The sequence below is a fragment of the Columba livia genome, chromosome 4 (genome assembly GCF_036013475.1).
Source record: "Columba livia isolate bColLiv1 breed racing homer chromosome 4, bColLiv1.pat.W.v2, whole genome shotgun sequence".
In the NCBI taxonomy this organism is placed as follows: Eukaryota; Metazoa; Chordata; class Aves; order Columbiformes; family Columbidae; genus Columba; species Columba livia.
Genome location: NC_088605.1, coordinates 30,098,933 through 30,113,887, shown reverse-complemented (window position 1 = coordinate 30,113,887; position 14,955 = coordinate 30,098,933). Strand labels below are relative to the sequence as shown.

The window sequence follows — 14,955 nt, the reverse complement described above, 5'->3', positions numbered from 1 at the left end:
CTTCTTCCAACCTCTCCCATTTCTTCCCCCTCCCCTGGTATTTCCTTCATCTTGTCCTTTTCTGCTGTATTTCTGCATTTAACACACGACGTAAAGGAATACAGAATCACATTTATAGCTTGTGAATCAGAAGAACAATTTCCAGTCATAAGGCTTAAGTTTTGATATGACAAATTTTAGGTCTGGGCAGCAAGTCCTTCCTCACTGGGAAGAGGTAGCAGGTTATCAAGGGGCTGCAAAACTTTCTGAGCAAACAAACCTACTTTCAGGGTTGGTTATTTCTAAAGAGGGTACAAACTATGATATTTATATATGCTTCCTATAGTATTGTATTCTGCTCATCGGTCATTAAATCTTGCTATTTCAATTTTGATCTTGCTTATACTATAATGAGGACCTGCGTCATTGCTGATAAATGTATCCTTCTGGTTTACATTTGCACCTTTTTTTTCCTTGATTTATACTCCCATGTTTTATTTTGTCCTTACATAAGCTCCACAGATTAATTAGTCCTAGTGTGGAGGAAAAACATACAGAACCACACAAACACAACACTCTCTGCAGTGTCAGGTCAGTGTTTTGAAACCTTGTACCACCTTAAACACTGCCACTCTTTTCTTGGTATGCTTGCACTTTAAATACTTGTAGGCTGTTATCATTACTCTCCCTTTGCATTATTAGCTGTCATTTGGCTAAGCTGAACATGTTTTAATCTTTCCTCGTAAATCAAACTCTCAAGCCCTTAATCATTAATGTTGCTGTTATCTGAATTCTTTCAGAACTTGTTGACATCTTCGTAATACCAGAGAGGCTAAATCTACGTGCTGCATTTGAGAACAGATGCATTTGTGCCAAACAGAGTATATCTGGGTTTTCTTTATGGAAATACTGAGAATGTAAATAATAGTTGTTTTTCTTCTGTTATATAGGTGAGCAAAATAGATAATATTATGATTAAAACATCAGGAAGACTAAAGAAGAAACACTGTACATTTTGCCACAGTTTTCAGTCAAACATTTGAGATATATATCCTTTCATCATTACTGCAATACTTTATTTTTACTAAATATACCTTTAAAATATTACTTTAACCTGTCACTCTCAGATGTGTGCTTTGTCTTCTTGTTTGTTTCCTTCCTCAACCTCTTTGGGGAGTATTTTAGTCCCTTCTTGCAATTACCATATTTTTACAGGAGTTTCTACATCATCTACTCATAAATATTAAATAATTTCTCCATTATTTCACCAGCTCTTTAATTGTTTCCTTCACCCCTTCCATTATGAAGTACTTAAAGAAACACTTGTACTTACTTGCTTCTACTACACATAAAGACCTATAAGTAACTTCTCTGTGTATGTGTTGCTGATCCTGTTTTAGATATTCATGTTTTTCCAGGCCTAATTTTGATTATTCCAGAGCCACTGATACCTTGCATTGAACCTGAGCGAACACATAATAATAAAATGTCCTCCTAAAATAAATCAGGGGAAATTGCCAGCCAGTAGATAAGCCTAAGACCTAAAAGTTAGGCTAAGTACTGCTGTATCCTATCAGCCTCCTGGTTCTGAAACCAGCTAGTCCAAGCTTACAGTTCTTTCCCAGCCAGTCATCAACACCATTGTAGTAACCTGACCCTAAGTGAAGATCTTCTGTGCAGTGTAGTGATGCTCCAGATGGCAGATACGTGATGTCTAAAATCAAACACCAGCAAGAACAATTAAGTGTATGGAGAAGTAATTCTGGCTGATTAGCTGTGACCTAAATTATGTAAAGATGTTAAGCAATCCAATTCCTAGAATAGCAAACCAGAGTGTCTCATTAAAAGCTCATTTAATACTGTTGCTAACTTCATGGAGTAAATATGAAATATTAACATATAAGAATAACTTCAGCTGGAGTTTTAGATTTCCTACGTAAGTGTTTAAGGTATGCTGTGTACATTCATTATTCACAAAGGCTTTATTATGGATAACAGAATGTATCTTTCAGTTGATATGATGACTGCTTTAATCTTCAGGATAATTATGTTTGACACTCCCCATAAAGCTTTAACTTGCATCTGTGACACATTAACCTTACAAAAGGTGAAGTGAAACATTAGATTCTTTATCTCTGAAAGATCAGGCATTAGAACTTAAAATCAGCAGTTACTGCAAGACTTCAATTGAAATTATGAACCCCAGAAGAAAGACATCCTACAAAGCAGCATGCAACACTTAAGGAAGTATATAAGTTTTTCTTTTTATTTAAAAATTATACATTATATATAATTGTAGCCAGTTAAAAAAAAAAAAATCTGCAGCAGAATCATAGAATCATAAAATGTCCTGAGGTGGGAGGGACCCACAAGGATCATTGAGTCCAACTGTTGTCCCTGCATATGACAACCCCACAGTTCACACCATGTGTCTGAGGGCATTGTCCAGTCTCTTCTTGAACACTGTCACACTTGGGACTGTGACACCTCCCTGGGGAGCCTGTTCCAGTGCTCCACCACCTTCTGGGTGAAGAACCTTTTCTTAATGTCCAACTTGAACCTCCCCTGGCACATCTTCCTGCCTTTCCCTTGGGTTCTGTCGTTGGTTGCTGAAGAAATCAGTGCCTGCCCTTCCCCCTCTCCTTGTGAGGAAGCTCTAGACCACGATGAGACCTCCCCTTAGTCTCCTCTTCTCCAGGCTGAACAAACCAAGTGATTTCAGCCGCTTCTCATAAGACTTCCTCTCCATACCCTTCACCAACTTCATAGCCCTCTTCTGGACAATTTTGAGTAGCTTAATATCTTTTTTTATCCTTTGGTGCCCAGAACTGCACACAGTGCTCCAGGTGCGGCCGCATCAGTGCAGAAGACAGTGGGACAATCACCTCCCTCACCCGGCTGGCAATGTTGTGCTGGATGCACCCAGGACATGGGTGGCCCTCTTGGTTGCCATGGCATGCTGTTGGCTCATGTTCAACTTGCCATCAACCAGAATCCCCAGATCCCTCTCTGTGGAGCTGCTTTCCAACATCTCATTCCCCGGTCTGTATGTACAGCCAGGGTTGCTGTGTCCCAGGTGCAAAATACAGCACTTGGTCTTATTGAACTTCATGCAGTTGGTGATTGCCCAGTTCTACAATTTGTCCAGATCCCTCTGCAGGGCCTCTCTTCCCTCAAGAATGTCAACAGCAAAGACCCCAAGAGTGCATGCTCTTCTGTTCAGAGCAAAAACAATTGTTTAAAGTGATGTTTACTCCATTCCAATGTTTATTCCGTTCCATCAGGGTAATATATGAACAATGTTCTATCTAGCTATGTAATAGCTGAATTTTAATTGCCAAAAAGGAGGCATTAAATCCATAGTAGATGGATCCTCTGCTTCACAAAGCTGTGTATACCAAAGTCCCTCCCAACCCCTGCACAACTTTCTCATTCCTTATTACATTTGATGAGGGACCGTCTTCCACCCAGTAGTGAGATGAAGCAGTGGGGTCAGTAAAAGCCCAGACACGACTGTCTCTCTTGTCAATGAAGCCTGCTGCAGGGCTTGCAGCATCCCAGAGCTGTGTTTGCAAAGACTTCCCAGGCTGCACCTACCCCAGATGAGAAAATATCTTCTGGACTGTTGGTCATTAGCATCCTATGCTGCTAAACTACTGTGAAAAGGAGTTTCTCAGAGCCTTGTCAATGGCTGCAACAAATGGATTTTCAGAAAGAAGAAAAAAAGGAATAAGTCTACAAAAGAGGAAATTCCTATACCATATCATTATCAGTGGTTCAAGGAAAACTTGCTAGCATTTTTCAGCATCAAGAAAATGACATATCCTTTCACTCATTTCCCCCAAAGTACTGGATTTAAAATGAACACAGAAATAAGGCACCTCAAAGAAGTTATGTTACAGACAATTCCAGGACTAACAGTTAAAGTATGGCAGATATCAGAAACTGAAACCAGGAGTCTGAGGAAGTTGGGTGGTGTTAAAAATAAATCGCCAATCTAACTACACAAATAAAAATTTGCATAAAAATAGAGCAAGGACAACGTAACATTCACAAACTGTCCAGCAGTGCTTTAATTAGTGAAATCTTGAAATCTACTGAGGGTCTGTTCTAATACCTATCCAAAAGTTTCTATTCATTTTGCATCCTACTTCCTATGTCACTGCTTCCTGCTAAAATTCCAGTTTTTCTCCTGTTTTCTCCACCATTGAAGCCACAAACCATCAATTCAGAGGTTTACATCCTGCTTGTCTTCACCATGGCAAACAAACCTGTAGAGTTTGTGTTTCACAGTGCTGCAATGGCAGCAGTAGAGATGAGAAGGGAGGAGGATGGTTCAGCCTCTTTACCTCACTTAATAAAGCATACATTACACAGGGCAGTATTAATGAAGACGACCTACATGAGCCCCCTAAACCTCACTAAATCTTCTCAGGAATGAGCTTTTTCCATCTTGCACTGCAAGCACTCTGACTTCTTCTTTGGTTTAAAATTTCTTGCTGCTCTTTGATTGCTCTGTTCAGAATGATCTCAGTCTGTACTCTGACTTATCTTCCTGCTCACCCTCTGACTTAGATGACTCCAGCTCACATAACACTCTCCACACTCGCATTTTGCTCACTGCTCCATACATAGATGCCAGCTACCACTAGATTATTTTAAACTCATGATTTACAAGAAAATTAGTTCTATTCACAATGGATATTCACATTATTCGTTGCAGACAAGCTCAAAAAATTTGTTGCTTTAACGTCTTTTTCTTTTTTTTTTTTTTTTTTTTGTACAATTTTGTATAAGCTATGTCTAAAGAGGAAGACCTTTAACCCAAGGAACTTCCCATCTTAGTGTGACAGGGTAGACATAAACAGGAAAGAGGGAAGGAGAGAGTCAGTGAGAGAAAAAAATAGAAGACAAGGAAGGAAAATTGCTAATTATAAAAGAAGATTATAGAGACAGAATTTGAGTAGGCAGTTTGGGAAGTGTTTGGCTGTTTGGTTTTGTTTTGGTTTTGTTGGTTGGTTGGTTGTGGAATCTGCAATTTTCTTTTATTGTGATTTTGCATAGAGCTGCATTTGCATTTCCAGTGGAAAAAAAGAAGTACCTTAAGTAATGTATATTATTCTGTGAAATTTTATTCATTCTGTCCTAATTCTATGGATGGGGCCACTCAAACTGTAATGTTTTACTCAGCTGACAAAAAGAGATCTCAATATGAGCCATTTGCCTGCCAGGTCACTGTGAAGGAAAATGAAACAGTGTTGTTTAATACTATTGTGCTGTGGTAAAGCATGAGAGATGGCTAATGCTGAAAACTAATCCTAGTTCACAGCCTATTGCCATCAACTATTCTGTGTGAAAGAGTTGTAACTGCAAAAGTTCTACAGCTCACATTAGATATTTAGAAGTGTTTGGACACCCCTACAGATTAATACTTCCATAAACTTCTCTAGGCAGGTGCCTCATATATGGCTAAACAGACTGAAGTATTAACACCTACTTTCTCATTTGAATTTTAAACTCTGTCACTAGTGTTCACCAAATGTCCCATTTTTTCTCATTAATATACAGTATTTCAGAAAACGGTTGGCAGCAGGGGTAAGACTGGATTTTCTAGTAACGTAAAGGTAGTTTATAACTGAAACTGGAAATATATCTTCTTTCATGTTATTCTGTTACTTCTTATTTTGTATTTATAGTTGCGGTTAGAAATGTTTTCTACTTTCTCGTGTTGGTTTATTTATTATTTCTGGAGCATACAGCGATAGTGAGACAGCAGTTCAGAAACAGCCAGATAAGCTTACACTTTGAAGTGCACAGAACTCCAATTAAGCTATAAGGCTATTTGCAAAGCAGGGCCATAATCACACCATGAAGTTTACCAAATGTTGTCAGGATTTATTTTGGATCATGTTTAATTTGAAACTCATAAATGTATAATAAAAGGCTGCTCTACTCAGTTTACATAAACGCAAACCATGTATTTAGCACACAAGAAAATGCAAATAAGGTAGATATTTGACAAGATCTTCCCAATATTTCACCAAAAGATGTCTCCAATATTTAGGTATGGAAAAGTCCATGAAAGCAAGAGCAGCCATTGTGACCGGCATCATGGGCAGCTTTTAGGGAACGTGGATTTTGTGCATTTTCCTTCCAACTACTTAAACACACTTTTTCAAAAATACAGGTCTGTGCCATGGCATGAGGGTACAGGGTCTGCACAGCTTACAAAAGTGGTGTGCAGAAAGGCAATGACTGTACCCTGGAGAAAGGAGGTTAGCCCTTGGTGCTTCACCCCACTTCTGCTACTGTGGGGAAGCAGACCATGCAGGGACAGCAAGCAAGTGCATTCTTCCCATCCATGGAGGAAGCTCAGGAAACTTCCTCTGTTACATAGTTAACTATATTTTCTCCCAGCTGCAGCTATTTAGCTTCTAGGCTGCTAGACGTTAACTATAGGGTGTTGACATGTGGCACAGAGCACTTTCAAAGAGCAAAAGACGGTGGGACACACAGTAACACAGGGTTGAATTGTGCACTCCCATCATCAGCACCTTTGTAGCAACAAACACACGAATTTTTATAATCTTATGTGCAGCTCCCGCTGAGCTCAGGAAGCAAAGCTATTCCAGTCTATTTTGTCTAGTGCCACAATGCTAACAGTGGCAAAAAACACAACATAAAACAAGTCCTTGCTCACCCCAGCAGAGAGGAGTGAAGGGAGCAACATGCAGGAGAGCAGCTGGCTGTAGGAACCAGGTCAGATGATGGAGAAGGACATATTTGGAACAGAGGTGGGGACAAAACTGTACAAAGCACAATTAAACAGGATTTATAAGGCAGAAGAGAAAAGCAGCAGCAAGGAATAACTTGTAAGGGAGTTTGGAAAGGAGTAAAAGAAATTGAGAGGCTGGAGAGGGCATGATACACCAAAGAGCAGACAAATTCGGTCTATGGGCTGGGAAGACTCCCAACCTGTTCTATGCTTTCTTCCTTCCATGGCTAATCTTCTTTTTTACTTTCTTTTATCTTTATCATGCAGTGACACTTGACAAAAGAAAGAATCCTAATGTTCTCATTCAGTACCAAGTAAGTAGGAGGTCAAAACATGGGAAGAAAAAATAGTCTTCTTCACTATAACCCCTACCCTGCCTGCCTTCCCACTCTGCAGGTCTGGGCTTCCATAACATGTCAATTTTCACTCCTAGTGCAAGAAATGAGAAAAATAATGTCCTTCTGAAGTTTTTATTCTCAATTTGGAACAAAAAAGCAAAACTTGTTATGGAAGGATTTTTTCATTGAAGTGTCTCTTTGGAAATACCACAGTGTTACATACCCATTCCTCTTCCTCCCATGATGGGAGGGAGGAAATGACAATGACAGAATGTGGCTGCCACTGTAAGGTCAAGTCCTTCCACCTGCAGACTGCTCCCAGGGCTGCTCCCTAAAGAGGCATGGGGAAAGCTAAGCACTGGGAAGTAGTCCATGGGACAAACAAATTGCCCAGGTGCACCTTTACAAAGGACATCTATGTGCTAAAGGAAACCTCTGAATATTTTTACCTTATCTGATGGAATAACAGAGATTTTTTTTTCCTAACCAAATCAAATTGCCTAAAGATGTGGCTTTGTCATATCAAGCATTTTGTTGAAATTTGAAAAGCTTCTATTGAAACTTTTCTGTTTCAACAAAGTACATTTTATTTGCCTGTCTTTCTGTAGGAATTTCTCTAAATCTTTACATTCTGTTCTGGTTGGTGGCTGCTTCTTGTCTAAAGATCTGACATGTATCAGATGTCTCACATACTGTAGATATTGCAGTACCAGATTTTCTTTTGGAAAGCAGCACATGTCAAAGCCAAAATTCAAAGGACTCGTTTCCCAGTCTGGTCTCCTAGATAGCATTTGGAGACATTTGCTGAGAGATGAAACAGTGACACATGCGATTCTGATTTCAAATCACTCTTTTGTTTTGTAATACCTTTGGAGAGCTATGGCATTACCTTTCTGTTTCTTTAACAAGGGGAAAGATGGCCGCATGCATCAGATCCAGCAAGCTGCATAGACCACCCAGTGAAGATGGTCTGAATTTGCCATACCATTTGTCACAGCCATTATGGAAGTCACAACAAACCTCAAACTGACAGCATTTTTGAAAAATGATGTGTCTTTGACTGGCTGTGCATGTTTTGGATGCATACATCCTTCCATACTCAAGGGACCAGAATCACATAGATGAACCAGAGATAAACATAAGAATTTGCACATTCGTAAACACTCAGAAGGGAAGTTGATGCATTTTGAACAACCCTGAAGAGAGTGAGACTTGCATAATTGTTTACTTCCTAGTAGCTGGATGTTGCCAGAACTGAAAATGAGATCACCATTCCTGTCCATCCTGGGACCTGATGCAATCTGTCTGCTCTTTGCCTTAGAGAGGAAAAAGGATATTTAACGTTATCTTTGCAGATGGAAGTATGGACAGAACTACTAAAGGACAGAAAACAGATATGTTTGGCAAGCTTAGATCCATCAGCTGGAACTGCTGAGGAGTGCTAAGGTTATAAGGAATTAGCCTCTGCCTTCTGCCCATGGCTGGTTTAAGAACGGCATGTTTAAGAACCATGTGTGGTACTTTATAAGTAGATCCAGCCTCAGGAGGAAGGTTGGAGAGACACAGCTTTGCTTATATTAACAAGACATTTCTGAAAAGAGAAGTGGGTGAAGTCAGTGGATGCAGTGTAGAGGCAGCTTAGGCCCAGGGAACAGGGAAACCACTGTCCTGGGAGAAGCGGCAGCAGGGCTGGTCATGGCTGGGGCAGCACTGGGAGGACGGGGCTCAGCCTGGCTCCAGGACGGCTGGAACGGCAGGTGGGGATCTGGCCCCAGAAATATTTCCCTCTGAAATTCCACAGAGACTCTACCCTGGGCATGCATGCTGCTCCGCACGTGTGCTGCCGCCTCTTTCCTGAGGGTGTACTGTCACCTTTCTCCTTGAATGCTGGCTGCTGCATTCCTCTCTTGTCAGCAACAGGCCCCTCTCTTTCAGAATCCCATCATATTATTTTTAGCCCAGCACACATATTTGTTCATCCATCCAGTTTATCTTTTGACCATAACTATTTCTTTAGGCTTTTTTAATCTCAGCCATTGAACAGGAAATACTGAACGATTCTGGAAGACAGCTGGAATATTGACTGTACTGTGACTGTGATCACCATGAGTACTATTCAAATACAAAACCTGTGAACCTGTGCCTGCTGGTGGTCTTCCTTAAGTTTCCAGACACAGTGAAGCCGAGATAGAGCTGCATCAAAAATTTTACCTAGATGCTTCTTATTTTTGCATGCATTTTGTTGTAGCACCTGTACAGAGCTAACTGTGAATTGTAAAGGTGACATACAGAAGGGAAAATAACCATCCCCCAGGTAAAGATATTTGTTTTCAGAAGATTTTCCAGTACATTTTCAAACAGAGTAGCAAAATGTTTTGCCATTTTCTTTGAAAATGTTATCTTTGCCAGTTTGTAAATCTCACCATTAAAACCTTTTTCCTTTAATGTCATTCCCAGTGCTCTAGTTTAACTGTTTGGTTTCAGTTTTCCCCATAACTTAATCTAATGTAGTCATGTTGACCAACATCAGAGATTCACCTGTACAGAAGTATCTGGCACCAGTGGCATTTTCTCCCAACTCAGACTGTTGAGCATGAGTTTACCAGAGTAATGGAGAAAGCTTTTCCATACAATCTGAAGGTAACTGCAGGCCTGTGATTCAGCTAGATGTCTCCGCAAAAAAAGTTTCTCCTGAAAGGGGAGAGAGAATATGTCTGAGCTGAAAGGGAAATATGTCTACAAGGGCAGGTATCATTTGGGCAGTAACTTGTCTCCAAACACAAGAGCCGTGTCTGGGAACACAAGAGGAGCTTGCCTGAGACACAGTGTAGTGCTCTCAACATGAGCATCAGATAATTGCACAGTAGCCATGGCAGCTCAGCAGCTTTTCCCTGAACGTATGGGTGTCTCCCAGAACAGAACTAAGAGCTACTGCTGGTATCCCAGCAAACTGGATTTTGTGGATGACTTTGCAGCATCTTTTGGGTATGGAGAGGTCCAGACCAAAACTGAGTGCATTGTTCCACAAGGAGTGTTATTTAACTAATGCAAGAATAAAAACTGAAACACAGCTCAGATCTGATGCCTTCTTTTAACATGATTTAAAAATCATTTTATACTTTGATATTGCATGGCAATATCTTAGCTCATTTTATGACCATAGTGAATATCATGCATCTCAGATTTCCTTTGATTGTATGTATTTCCTTTTAGCCATCTTCCCCACTAGCCTACACTTTTCTAAAATTAATGTATTACTGCCTGTCTATTTCTAGCCTATCTATACCTAATAGTTTTCCTGTCCATGGTCCATTAAGAATTTTCTGTCATTCAGTTAAATTCTTACACAATCTTGCTTAGATTATCCATTTACATATGAAGCCATCTCCCTCTGATTTGTTACAGATAATCTTTACTCCTCCTTTGCCATTTTTTGGGTCATTCTGACATTTTCCAGCTTATTTTGTTGAACTGTTTGCACTGACTTTTAAATATTTTGAGCTGTGACATGTCTACATGTGTAGCAGAATTCACAATAACTCTCAAAGAGTTAAACTCTAATTAGCAATTTATATTGCTTCTCTTCTTTTAAAATTCTAAAAAGTTGGTTTAGATGCTAAGATCAATAAAGGTGGGTGTGTTTTTATTGACATTTTAGCCTGGAGCAGACATATCCTTTTAAACAGGTTCTACCAGCACTGCCTTTTGGTTCATATCTCCATACAGTCTTGGAGCATGTGAACTGAATGGCTTTCAGATGAAAATAAGCCAGAAGACGCACCTTGGTAGTGAACCAGTGACCTCCAACCCCCAGTGTGGACCTATTTTGTTCACGAGACACAGGTAGACCTAGGTCAAATTAACACCACCTCAGGATGCATCAGAACATTGTTACCATTTCTTTTGCTGTATAAATTCACTCTTTCTGAGCCACCTTGTTGATAAAGCAGACATAGCCAGTGGTAGTTAAAATCTGCTGAGACTACCTTCTCCCTCCTTGCCTTCTGTTCTGATAGTGGTACTTAGCTGAAATACAGTTATACACATTCAGCTCCAGATTTAGATATTGGTTACTGCATCCTCATTTAAAAATGAACTAGTGGTCTTCTGAGCTGCTCACTAATAGAAACAATGGCATATTTCAACTGAATAGGGTATACCTGTTTCAAAGTAGATAGATAGATTACACTCTGGTCATCATGTCAGAATTTGATCTTTCGAGGTCCCTTCCAATCCTTAATATTCTGTGATTCTGTGTGATTCTGTTTGCCTGTGTAAGCACTGTCAATTGCTTTACAAGGAAGTTTTACCAGAATAATTTAAAAAAAAAAAAAAAAAGGTGTGTAATCATATTGAATTTCTCTAGAGAGTTGGCTGCTTCTTTCTCTATCCAGGCACCAAAAGTAGGAGATATGTAATGACGAAAGCAATTGCAAACTCTAGAGATCACTTGCTGCTGTTGGTTACGCTCAAAGATGTACACAGGACATTAGTGTTTGCAGACGCTCTACAACGATAAAAAACAAAGGCTTAGATAGGAAGAAATTGTGACCTGCATTAAATAGATGGTGAGCCAATTCTTCTCTCAGTCACATTATTACAAATCCTGTAAATTTATTTTCATTGTCAGAATGAATGAGATCATGATTTGTTTTAAAGAAAATGTGGACTAGTCAAAATGAAGGGAACTAAGAAGGCACTGGAAAAAAAAAAAAAAGTTGTAACAACAAGAATGTGTGAAATAAATTATCTAATATAGAATGAAAGGAAAAATTGTTTTGTTCTTGGGAAGGAATTCAAAGGGAGTGGAAATCCATAAGCTGAAACTTGTGATTCTTTAATTTGATCTGTATGTGCCAACCTTGTGAGAAGTTAATCAATTTTAATGATAACATAATTGTTCTCAATAAAATAATGGTATCTGATTTTAATAGCTGTAGTTGTTGTAAAAATTAAGGGCTCCAACTCAAATTAACAAGACAATTTTATTCAACAGTTCTTGCCTCCCCTGATAACAAAGGTGATTAGTTTTTTAGGCTGGGATCTCTCACCTCTTTTCACGTCACCATGCATAATACTAGGAAGAGGAGAGGGGAGCCTCAGCTACCCCTTTATTCCTCCCTTTCTCCCTCAGGGAAGCCACAGGACACAGTAATCAATTAAAAAGGTAAAAATAAGCAAGGTCAAATAGTTTCATTTACTGTGACTATTAATCTCAGTTACATGCATAAACATTTTACAAATGAGACCTTATTTTTCCATTCAGCAAAGATGAGGAGGCCTAGTCCCCTCTCCTTTTTTCTGCTTTTCTCTTTTTCTGTCAATTTTGTATTTCCATCCCTTCATTATGACATTGGCATGAAGTACTATGTGCAGGGAAGTCAGAATCAGGCCCTATTCTGTGCCACAGATAGGGTGATACACAAGAAAAATATGGTGACAAAATAAAATACCTGAACTGCAGATACTTAAAATTACTTTATCTCTTTTCTGTTTCTTACCTTTTTCATGTCAAATCGTGAAAGATTACCTGAAATATCAGTTAGGCAAGGAAATATTATCCTAATAAATGAGCATGCAAGTATGTGTCTGGTAAGTTATTTGATTAAACAGGAAGCTAGAATCCTATAGATATCCACAAATAAAGCCCCAAATCTAAATGACTGTATCGTTAGCTCATTTGTAAACTGTTCCAGATGTAAGATTTTGGCAGCTTTCCAGTAGGCTGGCTGCAGTCTGAGCTTTCCTGCATCCGCAGTGAGAACTGCAATGCCTGACTCTTCAAGGAAAAGCTCCACGAGGCTGACGACAAATTATATAAAGTAACAACCTGCCTGCCTGGTGAAAAGAAATTCAGACAGATCCCCAGGCAAATAATGCCCTTTTTCCTGAGGCCAGGATACAGCTATTCGACCCTGGATGTGTGATCGATCTGCATTATGCATCACCCAGTGAAAGCCCCTCTCAGAAGATCATTTAGTGATCATATCAGGGACTCCACTGCTAGAGCCTTGGATGTTATCTGGAAAAACACGAGAGACAGACGACTGGCAGGTGAGAAGGACATTACATAAGCATGTTTTAAGATTTGTAAGGGACTATAATCAATAATGGTAATTACTGGAATCATTTGCATAATGTATTGATGTCACCTCTTAAGTATTTCTCCAGCCTTTTGTTTCTGTGTCGTGTTACTTTGGTGCTATGCCCGTGGTGGGACTATATGTGCTCCTCTAACTGGATGAGATAAACATCAGTTAAAAGAAAAGGAGCAGTGAATTTTGTTCTGTTATTATGGCGCAAACTCCTCAGCCTGAAGTGTGCTGAAGCGTTTTATTTTGTTGTTAGGTCAGACCCTGTGCTTTACTGCTGTGATGTGCTCCAGTGAGTTGCGTTACGGAGTGTTTTGCAGCCAAGGAGTGTGTCAGTTGGAATATCTGGGCTCTGCACTGAGCGATTACTGGTATTTCCTCTGGCAAGGATTTGAGTGCTATGAGCTCCAAGTGAGTGTCAGGTATGCCAGAGCTAGGCTTCTGAGATATAAATTACCAACCAACTATATGGTTACAGTTCATATTTTTATTTTGACTTGCAAAGACTCAAAAACCCGAGACAAACCATAATAGAGGGCTGGAGGAGAAGATAATTTAACTCGCTTTATTTTCTTCTTCTGTTATTTTCTGTCTGTTAGATTGAATGCTTCTCATTCACCCTGCTGGGGTTGTTACTTATATTATCGCAGCATTTAGAGGTTTCAGAAAAGGCAGCAGAAATGTACAATGGGCGTGACATGCCGGAGGGATCATTTCGGTTTGTTTGTATACTTACAGTGGGGTCAGTTTATCCCGGGGCGGGAAGTGGGGCGGGAGGGGGGGGCGCAAGGGGGAGGGAAGGAGGGAGGAGAAATGTGAATAACGATAAGATCAAGAATGAGATGACCAAGAGGGAGACCGTATGGCTCACTAATGTAAACTGAACTTTTACATCATTCTTCTGCACTCATGTTTTGGAGAAATAAGAGCAGCTAAGTGCATAGCAGACATTGGTGAGGGTGCACTAATTCCAAAACGGATAATGTCAGGTAATCGGGCAGTGAGTGCCCATGGCCTATAAAGAAACCGGGGGCAGAAATCTGCCTTAAATTAAAGCAACTCATAAAAACTTTGTTCTGCCCACTGTGTTAGTGGATGGATAAATTCTGTGTCTGTTCCCACAAATGGCAAAGGACAGTGAATGTCCTGAGCAGAGGACTTCAGCTTTACCCCTGTTTTACAGTAAAGTCTCATGATCACAGGAGGTGGGGGCACTATATTTACTTTAGTACTCAGCAGTAAAGTCACAAACATGACAGTGTTGTGAAAGTGCCAGACATCAGCCTCTTTTCCATTGCAAACTGAACTGGGCAGATAGTCCATTTCACCTCTCTAAGGTTAGAGTTAGAAAACTGGACTGCTTTGCTAGCTTAAAGACTGCAGGGCATGGAGCAGCAGTGACAACATGGGCCCTGATGTTGGGATGTTGCTGAAATTGCAGTGGAAGCAGGACCAAGAGGAAAGAAAGTCAGAGTAAAAAGGCATAGATGTTAGAGAGATCTATAAAAGAGAAGCTGGTGGGGCCAAATCAGCTTTTGTTTAATCTGCTTGTTGCCTGGTCAGCTGGACACTTGTTTACCCTGGTATTCGTTTCCATTCCACCTGCTAGAGATGTTTATGGGAATGCTTCAAAGTAAGCTTTTTAATTTATAGTTAAGTTCAGAATGGCATTTGCATCAACAGACTCCAAGTACCTCTGGCCTGTGTCCACATAAGACAACTACTAACAACTGTCTTCTGTAAAATTGTTTTCCTTTCACCAGTTCACACA

General features: G+C 39.9%; 1 protein-coding gene across 7 annotated transcripts in view; it reads left to right on the top strand.

The window, feature by feature from the left end:
- Positions 1-14,955, top strand: part of DLC1 (DLC1 Rho GTPase activating protein) — a 262,569-nt gene that overhangs the window by 152,986 nt on the left and 94,628 nt on the right. The window contains exon 1 of one of the 7 annotated variants that reach the window (XM_013366617.3): positions 12,821-13,146. The exons of the other annotated variants lie outside the window; for them this stretch is intronic. Coding sequence (XP_013222071.2) covers positions 13,032-13,146 — 115 coding nt within the window. The 5' untranslated portion in view covers positions 12,821-13,031. Of the gene's footprint in view, positions 1-12,820; positions 13,147-14,955 lie in introns of those variants that run through there. 7 annotated transcript variants of the gene reach the window in all.